We start from the raw sequence: 14922 nt of genomic DNA, 5'->3' as shown, positions 1-14922 counted from the left end.
TCATTATAATCTATCTGTCATTTCAACTAGCATGAGAGCCTCAAGGGCCTGCCACATCATTAATAACCGTTAGTTGTCGGAGATGCGGCTGGTCGGCTAGAGCTACTACCTTACGTGCGGCTTCTTGTCGTGCGTCCATTTTTCGCTAAACGTGGGATTGGTTTGATTAGGAGTCAAACCCAGAATTAATCATTGGTGACCAAACTCACTGTGCATACACCATAACCATATTCCACCTGGAATTTAGTGAAAGCAGGTAAGTTGAAATACTTATATAACCACTCATTCTACCCTTACCCGGTCAACTATGGAATATAAAGATACGAGGTAAGTATTGGGCACAAAGTCTGGGAAAGAACTCACTGAATGCTGTTACGGTCCACGTGGGGTCTAGGCAAGGTTACGACAAACTTAGGTCAAAATGGGCAAACAAAACGTCTTGGACTTCTGGGGCATACCATGTGCGGGCCCCACCGATGTTTCCTTCCATAATAGCGCATTTGTTCGTCCTTGTCGTTGCAAAATGTTGTTGAGGGTCATTACTAGCAGGTCGGCCCGTCAGTGGTGGGATCTCAGACGCGCCCAAGCGGAGATTCAAACCTGGGTCAGGTTGGCCTGTAAATAAACGAACCCCCGCGTTGTGAGTTTCCTCTCCATTGCCTGATACGATCTATGCTCACGAGACATTGTGGATACAGTTAGGGTTTTTTATATGATAGAATAGAACAGACAATATATATATGTGTGTGATTCGATGCAGAAGGGCAAAACACAAGAGGGTATCAGTTCAGCGTAGGTGGTAGTGCTAACGAGGGTGCAAATATCTCGGCGGAGACAGTGTTTTTATATTCCCCGCTGACGGCTAGATGTCTGCAATACGTCTTCACTCAAGAAGAAACTTCGCTTTGGTTCAAGTGAATAACTTTCGATCAGGGTTTTCGATAGTGATCTTGCACCTGGAATCTCATCTACATATCGACCGGGGGCGGCAAAATATGGAGTACCTAGCCATGATCTATCCCGGCCCCAAATCCGGGGAATACACATCACTGGATTCGAAGCCACATTCTGGAGCCTGCATATTTTCTAGACGGCTCTTGGCTTGTGAATTGGATAAGACCTTATCATCTATTAGAAAGCCGTAGGGGTAATGCTGCACCGGAGGGTTGGGTCTGAAAAGGCTTTACAAGAAAATCCAGACCTGTGGGAGTTCTTTCCCCCCGACGGGAATAGTTGACCTGAGTACGTCTAAACTCGTGTTGAGGTGTCGTTCCGGCGTAATCACGGGAAATCGTGATTCGTTGGGAGTCTGGCCCCAGTTCCCAGAGAACAATGATCCTAACGGACCCAGCAGGATGTCTGCGCTCCGTGAATGGGATAAGGATCCACATTTAAATTTTTATGCAAACCAAGCGAATGTTGGGATGAACGCCATCGATACTAGATACGCTTGGCCATTAGTGTTAGTATGAATGTATAGACATATATTTTGTGACGGATATAACAACGTGGCTAACACGCACAAGCGGATCCAGGCTCTTCTTTTCGGGGGTTTCCGCAGTAAGCACATGAGGCAGCACATATACGAAGATCAGGAATTGCAGTATGAAATACTGCGACGCCTGAAGGCTTTGGTCCAAGGGTACCAATTGAATACTTATGTATCCCCGTATATTAGTCAAATTGGCTTATGATACGATAATATACTTTGATTGTCCCATAATAGTTCTCCTTACGACGCGAACCGTCACCAACAAAGGTTATTCAAACTCGCTTGAGTTAAAGCGATGTACATTTCCGGGCGAAGGGGTAAAGTAGCTGTATTTTACCACCGGTAACTATACAACGTATTGACGCTGTTAGGCCTTTGGTCAACGCCATAAGCCAATAGCAGGTCGCCACAAACGTTTTGGGGTGGCGTAGGCTTTGCACGTGTGAGCACCCGCTCACGAGCGTCTGATGGCCGATATTGAACTACCACAGTTGCCAACATCCCGCCTGGGATAATTAATCATCGAGGAAACCGTTTGATCCTCAGCCGTAGAATTTCAGAGTTTGGTACCTAAAGTCACTTGAATTCGAATGCGGTCAATCGGCAACGCGAGGCCATTACGACTAAGCTAACCGCGATGTGACGCAAAGTTGGACTCAAAGTTAAGGTGAGAGGTCAGTTATTACGATATGAGCGGTAGACGGCCCTGCGACACCATCGTAGCATTGCTGTCCATCGAAGGTATATAATTCAATGGAAGAAACATAGCTCATTCACTGAGTGACGGGTATACACTAGTGTTAACTTGAACTGGTACGCATCACTGGGTCCGGCGGCGATAGCACGAATAATATTTCTCAAAATTAACGAGATAGTAACGCGTGTCATACACGTGTAGTCTTCGAGCAGGTTGGAAGGGCGAACAGGGACCAGACTCGTGTTTGTGGGGTTGATCCACTCAATCTGCGGACGCGGTCGGCTGCTGTGGTTTGGTGTCTAAGGATGGATTCCTGGCCCTAGGTCCGGGGTACAGCTTCGATCTCCTTGTTCTATGTTGTCATACGCTTGAGAGACACCTCGGACGTTGTGAATAGAGTTGAAAAGAAGGAGTTCGCTTGACGTGCGTCTTGCATGTGAGAAGAGCCTTAAAAAGACGAACCTCGGAGCTATGCTCTAAACCGGGTCAATCACCACCTTCTTTAGCTGGCAAAGAGTGCCCGGTTACTCAAGGGGAATAACATGATCAGCAAGCATTGAGCGTGGTTAACGCGACCTAGAAAGAACAGACGAATAGCCCCACGAAGACAACATAAAAATCCTTCTTGTATATACCATATTAACTCGGCCGGTCTTCCCAGAAATCGCTGGCAGCATTGGCCATTACGTCAAAAATGGCCGATTGTCTGCGGAGCAAACTTTAGTTAATACCAGCGTAATTGCTGGAATGTCCACGGTCCCGTGTACCTGAGATGAGAGGAAACAAACACGAAACTTTGACCGTGTCTGACGTGTTACTCGCGTTACATTTCTATATACTGCTAAAGCTAGAAATGTGTAGATCTTGCCGAATCATTCCATGCATACATCGTATTGAAGCGTGTTCGGGAAATACACAGTATCTGCCTTCACGGTTTTTGTAATTAACTGTGATACGTGCCGCATAGATAAGATTATGGTCTAACCAAGTAATAGCCAAAATCGAGATCGAGGATTATGGGTGGGAATGTTTGATTCTGGGTGAGTAAGAATTTGGCTGCGTTCCAGTATACAAGGTAAGTGGACGGCCCAATACGCCACATGAAGCAAGGGTCAGTTAAGGTTGGGTAAAGCCTAGAACAAACCGAAGAGGACCTCGTCTCAGCACCTGTGTATATCGCCCTCGATCGAAGTTCGTTGGTCGCCAGTTGTGTTGCCAATGTCATGCTGGATGTTAGCCAATAACATCTGGATCGAGGTACCAACTCCTCCTGTGATTAACTAAACTAGCACCAAGGCAGTCTATTAGTCTAATGAGGCGCAATGAACACACTCTCGTCAGAGTATAAGGGCCACCAGCTGATGTCAGGGCATGCGAATCAATTCAATTGAGAAGAGATCGAATCAACGGCAATCACTATTTCGCCTTCTACTCCTATTGGGTTGGGGCCTGATAAGCATTGTATTGTTCACATGGGCCAAGAAAAGTACACGTTCGCCGCGGCTGCCTAATCGTCAGTGTCAAAGGCGCAAGCGATGAGCCTATATCTACTAAGAACCTTGAATTTTTTATGATTAATATCGTGCGGTTTGGGATATTCGGGATATGACAGAGGTCGAATTTGGATGTTGCGAGGAATGAATTTGATTCACGTCCAACACTTCAATGTCAATTGGATATTCATACGAATCGAGCAGCCAATTAGACCATATATAGTATATCTAGTACAATGGTACAACAGAAAGAGGAATACAATCAAGTCGTTTTCGCAGCTTGCTGCTTCTTCCACCACTAGAAGTAAAACGAGAGTTAAGTCTAGGTTCATTTCTCACGCTACGCAGCAAAAATGACTTACATCAACCATGAGCTGTACACCTTCTTCCAACCCAACTTGTGGTTCGTATCCGAGAACTCTTCGTGCCTTCTCAATGTTATACCATCGAGAAGCACAAGCAAATGTCACACGGAAACGAGTGAAACCAGCCTCCCTGCAGTGAGCCAGCTCCACCATTCTGCGGCACCAGCTAACATGAGGCCGATATCTTTTGGAAAGACGAACCGGCTGTTAGGCACATGGCCTGCGGCACGCCAAACTGCACGAGTAAAGTCCCAAAAATACACGGGCTCGCCATTCGTAATGAAAAATGCCTGGCCTGCGACAGAAAGAGGAGAGGTATCTTCCTTGCTTAGTGCAGCCTCGGAGAGGGGATCGAACTTGGTGCGTAGCACGGGTACATCGGGCGGAAGTCCGGTAGTCTCGAATGCGGCTGCAGCCTCCTTGTCTGTCTCTGTCGGGTGCAAAGTAGGCCCGAGAGGGCGTGCAGCAGAGGTAGGGATACGGTGGGGGATGGGATCTGTGGTCAGGGACACTGGGGGTAAAGGTGAGTTCAAGAGCTCATCCTTTGGAGGGAGTGTTTGGCCAAGTTTGTCCGCTGCAAGGAGGTGTGCATGCGCGACGTTGGTCACATACGTCCAGTCGAAAAGATTATTGTTTGAGCCAATCTGGAACCGGGTTTGGCCATTGGCGACCACGTCCATCAATCCTTTCATGACTTGCCGATCACCAGGACTAAAAGTACGTGGCATTAATTAACACGTCAGATGAAATAGAATAGGTACGTACCCGAAAATCCCAGCAGGTCGAATGGCTACGGTGAGAAGGTCATTTACACCATTGGCCGCCAATACAAGTTTTTCAGCTTCGGCCTTGGTTCATTGTAAGCATCCATTGGGACTTCTGGATATTCAAGTCGCTCGTCCACATCAATAAGGTCCTCTCCATTATAGACAACACCTGCGCTGCTCGTGTAAACGAGTTTTTTGACACCGTGCGCTTGAGCAGCAGCAATTACGGCCTTGGTTCCATCAACGTTGACTTTCCAGTAAATTTCTTTGCCGAGGCCGTGCACTGGGGACGCAGTGTGGATAATACATGTAATATTGGCCTAGAATAAAGGTGTAAGCAGCAACACTGAGATTTCTCCACATATGCGAACTTACTTTGCGAATCACATCGGCTACGTCTGCTTCATTCGTAATGTCCGCCGAGAAAAAGCGGACATCGTCGTATCTCTGCACGATATCCAGGACCGCAACATCTTTTTCGCCGCGAGCAACGAGCGCCTCGACTATATGCCGGCCCAAAAATCCACTTCCGCCAATAACCAAGTAGGACTCGAACGCGGTCATGGTGTAAAGTTCTTTTGTGTCGTGTCAAGAGCCAAAAACCTAAACGTACGATTCCATTTGTCCCGCGTCGGCGCTTGTGATGATTACGTCATCATGTTGCCGAGCTTCTTCCCAGGTCCGAGTTTTGTGGAAGAACGACGACCTTGGGTTAACCTTATACATATGCAGTAAACTCTTAAACTCGTTGCATCATCCGAACGTCACTCATAGTGAGCAATTGTGTCACATAAATGACAAGTCCTTTATGTTAAATACTCGATTTGTAGCATACTACAGTCTTTACTAAATTACTTGCTACTCTTGGCAACCGTCCCTTTGATAATCGTCTCCGTCCACGGCCAATTGTTGGTATGTTCCTCCCCCTTACAGACTGGAATATGAGGTGGTTACTGATCGTTCCTGAGAAGATTCGCATCTCGTCCGCGTGCAATCTATAAGTCCAGATAGACTTCATTCGGACCTAACAACAACTTCGATCCCCCTCCGTTGCTACCTGCCGGGAGTAGGCTCGCTCGTGCTCCCAGGCAGCTCCGTTTCAATTCTTTTTTCAACGATTGACCCGGATTATTGAAGCTATCTTTGGACTATTTAGACGTTCTTTTTAACAACCATCGTTCATAAAACACACCTCCTTTTTTCATCCTAGCAGCAGTATGCGTTCCTTCGACTCTCGCAAAGCAATTCATGCCCGGGTTCAAGCAAGACAGGAGCCTGTGCCCGTTGTGGCCCCTCGTCAAGAGGCGTCAGTTACCGTCCCGTTCGAGATCAGCTTTTCCATGCCCACAGCTACCAACCTGATTATTGATACGTCCGTAATGACTTTCGCCCCTCCTCCTACTGCGATTCTTCGTGCTCCTCCCACAAGCTCGAGTACGCCCCTCATAGAAAGCTCTCTCTCGTCCTCAAGCTCTGTTTCAACAGCCACCGCCGAAGCAAGCGCAGATTCAACTCCGCTTGTGCTTGACCCGGCTCAGAGAGTGTACGATGGAATTGCCAACTCGGCGCTACACTCCCTTCCCCCGGCCGTTATCGGCATAGCTTCTGGAGGTTCCGCGCTAATTGTCTTGCTCGCCTTGTACTGCTATATTTGTCGATGGTACTACCGCCGCCTACCCCGATCCACGGCACGATGGGACGTTGACGACCGGCCAAGAAAGAGGCCGTTTACGGCGACAAACCTCAATATTCGCCCAGAGATGACGAGCCGCCTCATTCAGTCGAGGCGGATCGTCGAACCGTGCCTGTAGGTGACTCGTATTTCCCAGAAGGCGAAACATGGCAAAAATTCGACGGGCGTACGGCGAATCATCCCGAGTCTTTCATTTACACTGGCAACGGTCTACCCGAAGGAATGGGTCCAGGCTCACCCGATTCACCTGGTTCCAACGGTCCATCTCCCAGGTCCGGTGTTCCACTTGCTCGGCCTCGGCCCCAGTTTGCCAATCCTCGTCGTGCTCAAGTCGAGAGTGTCTTCTCCAACGTTTCCTTCCCGACCACGCATCGCGCTGATAGCATACGCCACAGTTTCTTTCCCGAAGGCTACGAGCATGAAGGTGAAGTCTGGGATCTCGCTTCTCCTAGCTTTGCCAACGAAGGAGCACGCCCCAGCTTCGAGTCTACCACTGTAAACCGCGCTAGTATCTTCGGAGAAGCCAGTGCTCGCGCAAGAGGCAGTGTAGTCATCTACGAGTCTCACCCTATCCGCCCACCTACTATTGTAGATGATCCATTTGCTGCCCCGGCTGATCTGCCTTCCCCTGCCAAGGAGAGGTTTGCATCCAAGAAGAGTTTGGATGCCCCAGGGAAGAGGAGTTACGACGCCGCGAAGAGGAGTGTGGATGGCGGAAAGAAGAGCTTTGAAGCATATAGTATGCAAGTCCGATCGCGGGATGCTCGCGCGGCTGCACTTGACACTCTGGCTGAGGATGCAGACGAGACTTCAGCTCAAGGTCACGGTACTATCTCTTCGGCGCGGGCAAAGTAAAATCGGGCGTGAGCGTGTTGGCTCACAGTATGTATTCTTCTTTTTATTTGAGACGCCTAATCAGGCTAATTACTTCCACAGTACTTTGGTTATATAGGTCGGACACTGCTGCTACATCTTGAAGGACTGCTTGTTTTACGGACTAGGGGACTTGTCCTTACCTTCCTTTCTTTACCCCTTGCCTATCTTTTACTGTTTATTCTGTCAAATATCAATTCGAGGTTCCCGAGGTCATTTCATTTTCTTTTCTAGTTCAGGCTGACCTTGGCCGGGTGCTCCGAGCATGTTTCAGATTGGTTTCAACTAGTACATACTGCAAGGAAATATGTATGTGGTTGACTTAATGTGTTTTTTTTTTGTTCCCATCTCTGTTGGAAAAATGTGTGATGTAGTAAAACTGTTCTTTAATCTCATCAGGGGGTTGGCCTTTCAGTCAAACTCGGAAGATGATTGGCTTGGTTGAAATTTGTCATACACAGGAACGTGATTCGTGGATGATGACGATCAAACTCTCACTTGCATACAACCTCATCCCCACATCGTCATACCGACCTCTTGTTTAAGCGAGCCACTTTGCAAAGGATGAATCCAGTTCCACCCGAGGTAATACCGTTGCCTTGAAATTGTATCGTGTAGCTAGGTTGACTAAAGGATTGGATATCTTGTCCATCATAGCCGATTGCGCCTCCTAAAGACGATCCTTACACACTCGAGAAACTCAAAGAGTTTGACGGGCAAGATCCTAGCAAACCGGTATATGTCTCTATCAAGGGCACGGTGTTCGATGTCAGCGCCAAGCGTGATACTTATGGCCCTGGCGGTGGATATGCGCTATTGTCCGGCAAGGACGCCAGTGTCGGTGAGCTTCCAGGTCTGCCTTTTAGTAGCTTGAGTCTACTCATTGAAACATCCCGCAGCACTTGGTAAATCTTCATTGAAGCCAGAGGACGCTATCGCCGATTATAGCCAGCTGAATCAATCCGAGAGACAGACCCTTGACCAATGGCATAGTTTCTTTACCAAGGTAGGCCCGATCGATGCTTACTGTACATGCAAATTATCTGAATCATTGTGATCGTATTATAGAAATATAGCATCGCCGGGACAGTTGTTGATATGCCAGAGGCGGTGAAGGACCTTTGAATCTGATTAATTTGGCACACTGGTCTACTTCCATAAGGAACCAGATATTGGCTAATTGTAATAAAGTGATGTATTGATCAATATACATATTGTAGTGACTTTGCTAAGTTTGTGGTGGTAACGGTCATCTCAGCTTGGGTGTGAGCTAAGAATTAGTCATTGTACACGAGGCGCGTAGCACGTGATCCAATTAATCCAATATTAGATATCTCCTCCACACCCCCAGACCCATCTTCTAGGACGTCTGGCACTGGACACATGGTTTACATCCTTTGAAACCTAATCCAGAAAAATGTTATCAAACAAGCGTAAGTTCGACGCCGTCACGCCTGTGAAAGCTACGTCAGGTCGTAGTACAAGTGTTTCTTCCCGAGGATCCTACAGGACGCGACCGGAAAGTGATAATGACGATGAGGAGGAAAGGGTCGAATCTCCCGAAATAATTTCGAAAAAGGTGTGAGCGTGTATTTCTGCCTGGGATCTTCCTTGACTCGACGTGCTTGGTACCTAGCCTAAACTCTTCAGTACGCCTTCAAAGTCCGGAAGGGGAAAGAAGAAGCAGACGCATGCCAACACCGAGGTGCGTCCCATAAGTATTTTGCCTTTGAGTATCTTATTAGAATATCACTAGGTTGATGAAATCGATTCTATATTGCATCCTGAATCTCCTGGACCTACTCCAAGTAAAACTCCCCGCACGAAGGGTGGCAAAACGCCACGCACAGTCAAGAAAGCTGCATCCAATATTACTGTTGTCTCGAGACCAAATGATTCAGGTGACGTTCCATCTGTCTCGGCATCGCAGACATCTGCGTCTACTCCTTCAAAGCCTCGAAGACGAACTTCACCAAGCAAACGAGCGACAAACGCACTTGATCTGGATGCAACTCCAAGAGCTGACCCTACCAGGTCGGCGAGCTTGTTTTCTGGATTACCGCAAAATCCTTTCATTGGGGTTGTGTTACCAGGCGCGTCGTCTAAATCTTCACCTCTTAAACCCGCCATTCCGGGCGCTGCTCGTGGACGCAAAAAGGTTCCAACGCGACAACTCGTGCGCGGTGATTCTGGAGCACAGAGTTCTTCTGCGGAAGAAACTCTAGGTTCCACACTGCACTCGGGCTCCGCTTCTGGTTCTTCTGCTGCGAACACTGACGAGGAAGAATTAGTTCCCATATCGTCTCGCATGTTTGCGAACCTCAAGTCTGGTACCACACCCAAAAAGGCCTTATCATCTTCCCGCAAACTACATGAATCACCAAACAAGCAGACCCTCGCGAATGGAGATGTTTACGTAGATTATATGGTCCCAATGTCGAATGAGGATGACGATACACAACAGTATCGTGGGATATCCTCTGGGGATGAAGGTGCTTATATTAGTTCATCTGCCGAAGAGAACGAAGAACCAAGATCGTATGCGAAGGGTCGTAATTTGTTCGGACGCACTGATTCCTACTCACTCGCATCGCGCCAGCCCCCGAACGCATCTCGTGACGCCTCTCTTTCTCGCCATCCTTCTCTTTCAAGCTACGACCCCTCATCGCCCTACACGTCTCGCGGGCCCTCACCGTCACCGTCATTGTCATTCCCCAACTCGCAGTTTCCATCGGAGAGCGAAACAGAGGAATCGGATAGCGAGTCCATTTATAGTCACCAACAGCATGTTGACCCCACTCGCCATTTAGACAAGCTTGCTTCCCTCGCTCGAATGGCGCTCGCGTCGGCTGAGGATATGAGAAAAAAGGGAATTATGCGGGAGGACGAGGCTCCTTTACCAAAGTGCTTCTTGACCGGGGTGATTGTAGAGCGAGGAAAGTCTCGCACGAAGGTCCCTCAAAGTCCCAGCAAAAAATATAAAGCCGAAGCATCCGGACCGAGGGAGATGATGGAGATGAGCCCACGACCATACGCGCAATTCCAGAACGACGTCTAGGACAAGTCGAGGGCGAGCCTATTGCCCGGTCTCGCTCGTGGATGGATACTGTATTGGGGCCATCTACCTCCCAGTCGGGGATCAGCCGACAGAGCTCCAGTTCGTCAGTAGCTACAGATTTGGATAATCCATTCGATAACTCCCATACACCTTTCCGGAGGACAAACTCGCAGCCAACCTTGCCCATTAGCGTTCCAAAACGCCCAGATTTGGCCAAGGGTCTACCAAGTGCTCAATCGGAACCGGCTCTCGAAACTGTTTTGGCGGCGTACGATATGACTCCCTCGCGTGCTCGAACCATTCATATGACACCAAGCAAAACCCGATTAGTCGCAACTCCTTCTCATATGCGGCTCTTCGGCAGTCCAAGCAAAAGATCCCGTATGAGGGAGGTTCAAGAAGTCGAAGAAGAGATCGAGGAGCGTCCGATTGACCAAGGATTCGCAGCTTGGCTTTCTAAACAACAGATGGCGGTTTTGAGAACACTTCGGAATCCACCTTGGGCACCGACTCAACACAAGAATTCGCCCGAGGGTCCCCAATCTGCCGACGAGGCAACTTTCGAAGTGTCAGTAGATGGAGAGAACAACGAAATTGAAGCTGTTATTAAATTGCGCGCTCTTCTGCATCGTACTGTGGAAACAGGGGAAGGAAATAGTTGCCTATTGGTGGGACCAAGGGGGAGCGGCAAGACAAGAGTATGTATGCGCATTGTTCGGCTCAAGCGTGCTAACCAAAATTGCCATGCAGACTGTTTTGCGCGCTTTACGAACACTAAATCAAAGCTCCCGTTCGCAGTCACAAACTAGGACATCTACTTCGCCAAGCAGCCCAACGAAACCCACAAAGGAAAAGCAAGGTGGACATACTACCAGGAAGCCCGTTGCGCCTCCATCAACTGCAGCCGCGCCCATCGTAATACATTTGTCGGGTCATGCCCAAATAAATGATCGCCTGGCAATGCGAGAGATCGCACGTCAGTTGGTGCTGCAAAGTGGAGAGGCTCTCGATGTGCCCTTAGACGAGGAGGAAGATCCGGACGAGGGGCCGACGGGGATTCATGTTGTCAGTACCAATCTCTCGATCTCGAACTCAATTATGGAAGCTTACGAATATCCTAGCCCGCTGCTACGCACCTTCCCCAGATCGTTGGTGCACTGGCAAGACAAATTCGCCCAGTAATCGTAGTGCTCGATGCTTTTGACTTATTTGCGGAACATGCACGTCAAGCACTCTTGTATTGTTTGCTTGATACAGTTCAGTCATGCAGAGCCGGACAGGGCTCACAGGGGCTCGCTGTGGTTGGAGTTACCAGTCGTATCGTGAGTTGTGATTTGATACCACCCATTTGGGTTCAACGCACCGACTCTTTATAGGATTGCTTGACAATGCTCGAGAAACGTGTCAAATCTCGGTTCTCTCATCGTATTATTCGGGTCTGCCCGCCATCTACAGTTGATTCATACGTTAGTCTTATGATGTCGGCACTGGCTGTTTCCGCTCGACCGGATAGGCGGCAATTACCAGCAACCCCGAAGAAGAAGAGGGATCTTGCTAGTACGGCGGCTCAGACAGATTCTTGGTGTATAAACTGGAGAGATTCGGTCGAGGTAAGCATATACTTGACTGGAATGAATTGGTCAATTGAATCATATCTCCTTCAGAGGATGATTGGGGATAGGCAATTTAAACAAATCATCGAGGATATGTTTGATTTATCAAGAGATGTGAGGTTACTCCTACGCATCCTGGTGAGTAGCAGCTCGCGCCTCCCCGCCGCCGCGTTCTAATACGTCATATCAGTCAGGAGCCGTGGCTAGTTTGACGCCATCATCTCCTTGGCTGACTGTGGGAACAATATCTCGAAGTATTCAATCACAGTGTGCTCCTCTTCCATTCGTATTCTTACAAGGTTGGTTGGTTATACTACTTTGCAGGCTGCCCTAACTTTCACGAATCAGAATTGGCATACCCGTGCGTTGCATTGCTTGTCGCAACGCAACACATTCATGATAGGGGTCATGATGTATTCACGTTCAAGATGCTATGTGACGAAATAAAGCGAGAGTTGGGTAATGAGGCAGTTACCAAAGCACTCGTCCAAGTTCAAGGCCGTGGGCTTGGCTTGATACGCGTTCCCGAATCTGTGCTCGAGACGGTGAGTGCGAAGCCTAAGATCAGGGTTACGAATCCTGACAATTGACCTTGTGCCCCTATTCGTGCTACTTTTACCGATAGGCGTTCGAGAGGTTGGTGGCGCACAACGTTGTAGTACTTGCTGGTCCAGGTTCGAGCTCCACCGGACGCACATATGTGAAATATCGGTGTGTGCCAGATCGTCCTGATATTAAGGAGGCGGTCGAGAGATTAGGGCACAGCGCGATGAAGCGGTGGTTTGTACAAGGGGCATCAAGTTAAATCGACACGAAGGAACCTCAGGGTAGAAATAGAATGGGTTGAGCACGCCTGTATTTTTATGTCATTATACACTAGACCGCAATAGCCTTCGGCATGCCTAATAACAGCGCGTTGCCTACAAGCTGCAGCTTTGATTCTTAATAATCTCAGGGCAAGTCAAAGTCCATAAGCAGCTTGTAGTCAGCAATGCGACTGGGCGCTGAAGGGCTGTCGGGTTTCCGGCGTCTGTTCAAACACCAAGCATTAGTAGGGTCGTTGGTTCATCTCCGATTCGATGCTTACTTTTCTCCAGCGGCGACAGATGGGAATGAGCCGAACAAAGAGGGATGTTTGGGCAATGGGGATTCCCTAAAGATTGTGCATAAGGCTCGCGACGAGGCAGATGGACGGAAAAGTACACACGAAAAATAAGGGTGGTTGAGCGCCTCCTCTGCGCTAATACGTTGAGCCGGATCGTAGGCTAATAAACTAGACAGTAGGTCGAGACCCGCACGGGTGAGGTGAGGGAATTTAGTTCTGAGAGTTGACGGCCTGGTTTACATGTTAGAGATTGGTCTATGCTTGTCCCTCTCCACGCACCAAGCGGCACTGGTATTAACCGTTTTCGCCAGGGGTAACTTGGAAAATCCAGGCCATGATTTCTCATCCGGGTGGCCTAGCAGTTTGAAAATCTAGTGGCCAGTTATTTAGAGATACGGCCAAGATTCCTACTGACGTACCATTGACAGTAGCTCCATTTCTCCCTTGGCCTGGAATAATGGCTCATGAAGTAACAGCTCTCCAAATATACAGCCTACAGACCACATATCCACAGCGGTAGAATATGCAGCTTCCCCTAACAAGAGTTCTGGCGCACTGCTGAGCCGTGAATACGCGCGTTTGCCTAGGGCCGAGGACACAACTAACCGGTACCAAAGTGTGACAACAAGTTGTGTCATATCCCCGAGTGGATCTCCAAATGTCCTAGCAAGTCCAAAATCTGCAACTTTGATTTGGCCACGGTTGTTCATTAGTAGGTTACTTGTTTTGAGATCGCGATGTAAGACCCAATTCGCATGGCAGTGGGCGACAGCAGAAATGAGCTGTCGCAGCAAGGTTTTGATCTCTGATTGAAGGAAAGGAGAAGGCATTTGCGTAAGTAATTGTTTGAGATCATGCTCTATAAAATCCATAACGATGAAGACTCTGAAATAGAGGGTGAGGACTATAACCGGTAGTTATTGGGGAACTTACTGCGTTAAAGTATCCCCGACAACAATCTCTCGTACACCTACGACATGCTCGTGCTTACACACCATAAGTGCCATGACTTCGCGCAAGCTGGTGATAGGGAAACCGTTTTTCTCTTCATCTAATTTGAGCTTTTTGAGGGCCACAATTTCCCCAGTTTCCTTGTCACGAGCTCGAAAGACCACACCATAAGTCCCTTCCTCGATGTGATTCAACCTTTCGTAGCAATAAACCGACCGGCAGGGTTGAATCGGAGGGTGAGCTGTTCTAGGGGGGACAAATCGACTACGAGTAGAGACTGATTGACTGTGATTTTCTTCCGCAGGCCGTAGCGCGCGAGCCGTAACCTGGGGAGCTACTTCAGCTTCCGGATCTCTGGAGAGCGCAGGCACGTCCGGTGAGGACTCTCGGACCCGAGTTGATTTCTTTGCTCGCTTTTTAGGCACAATATGAACGGGAGGCTCTTCAATATCATGCCATTTTGACCGCTTCTGAACTGAGTTGGTCGTTGGAGAAGAAGGTCCTGCTCATACTCTCTTTAGTGCTGTTATGTGCGCATCTGAAGCGACCTTACCGGCACCAGGGGTCGTCATGGAATAGCCACCAACACAGAGAGAGGGAGTCAACCATTAGCGCTACCAATTGCAATTACATATCGCTCATTACCAAATACGTGGTTGTCTCATGAGTTACGATCCACGTCAGTTACAAAGGGAAGGGATCCACTATGCTTTTGTACTGTGAGGTATTCATACACAATAGCCTATTTTATTTTTTGTTTTAATTAAGACTAAACTTGGCTCGATGTTCCCAACTCTAGGCCGGTTTGTGGCACA

General features: G+C 48.5%; 5 protein-coding genes across 5 annotated transcripts; 3 read left to right on the top strand and 2 right to left on the bottom strand.

Annotated features, from left to right (window-relative positions):
* Window positions 1-3944: 3944 nt before the first annotated feature.
* RhiXN_11495 (3-beta hydroxysteroid dehydrogenase/isomerase family protein) lies at window positions 3945-5378 on the bottom strand (the record flags this gene model as incomplete). Its single annotated transcript, XM_043331310.1, has 6 exons — window positions 3945-3980; window positions 4045-4177; window positions 4219-4758; window positions 4813-4895; window positions 4952-5134; window positions 5190-5378. The coding sequence occupies 6 exons, from the start codon at window positions 5376-5378 to the stop codon at window positions 3945-3947; spliced, it is 1164 nt and encodes a 387-aa protein (XP_043184820.1).
* Window positions 5379-6031: 653 nt separating this feature from the next.
* Window positions 6032-7362, top strand: RhiXN_11494 (uncharacterized protein; the record flags this gene model as incomplete). Its single annotated transcript, XM_043331309.1, has 2 exons — window positions 6032-6439; window positions 6532-7362. The coding sequence occupies 2 exons, from the start codon at window positions 6032-6034 to the stop codon at window positions 7360-7362; spliced, it is 1239 nt and encodes a 412-aa protein (XP_043184819.1).
* Window positions 7363-7944: 582 nt separating this feature from the next.
* On the top strand, window positions 7945-8505 carry RhiXN_11493 (cytochrome b5; the record flags this gene model as incomplete). The annotated part of the gene is made up of 4 exons (XM_043331308.1): window positions 7945-7965; window positions 8038-8221; window positions 8280-8386; window positions 8449-8505. The coding sequence occupies 4 exons, from the start codon at window positions 7945-7947 to the stop codon at window positions 8503-8505; spliced, it is 369 nt and encodes a 122-aa protein (XP_043184818.1).
* Window positions 8506-8797: 292 nt separating this feature from the next.
* RhiXN_11492 (origin recognition complex subunit 4) lies at window positions 8798-12856 on the top strand (the record flags this gene model as incomplete). The annotated part of the gene is made up of 11 exons (XM_043331307.1): window positions 8798-8959; window positions 9017-9085; window positions 9137-10333; window positions 10384-11136; window positions 11189-11503; window positions 11560-11760; window positions 11815-12048; window positions 12103-12189; window positions 12242-12350; window positions 12400-12596; window positions 12677-12856. 11 exons carry the CDS (start codon window positions 8798-8800, stop codon window positions 12854-12856), a joined length of 3504 nt encoding a protein of 1167 aa, XP_043184817.1.
* Window positions 12857-13002: 146 nt separating this feature from the next.
* On the bottom strand, window positions 13003-14679 carry RhiXN_11491 (cyclin-dependent kinase; the record flags this gene model as incomplete). The annotated part of the gene is made up of 8 exons (XM_043331306.1): window positions 13003-13081; window positions 13139-13204; window positions 13259-13387; window positions 13436-13527; window positions 13576-13711; window positions 13763-14041; window positions 14090-14609; window positions 14661-14679. The coding sequence occupies 8 exons, from the start codon at window positions 14677-14679 to the stop codon at window positions 13003-13005; spliced, it is 1320 nt and encodes a 439-aa protein (XP_043184816.1).
* Between the last annotated feature and the right edge of the window lie 243 nt (window positions 14680-14922).

Source organism: Rhizoctonia solani, chromosome 12, assembly GCF_016906535.1.
Source record: "Rhizoctonia solani chromosome 12, complete sequence".
Classification (NCBI taxonomy): domain Eukaryota; kingdom Fungi; phylum Basidiomycota; class Agaricomycetes; order Cantharellales; family Ceratobasidiaceae; genus Rhizoctonia; species Rhizoctonia solani.
Note: the sequence above shows the minus strand (reverse complement) of the source record. Positions and strands in the feature narration are given on the sequence as shown.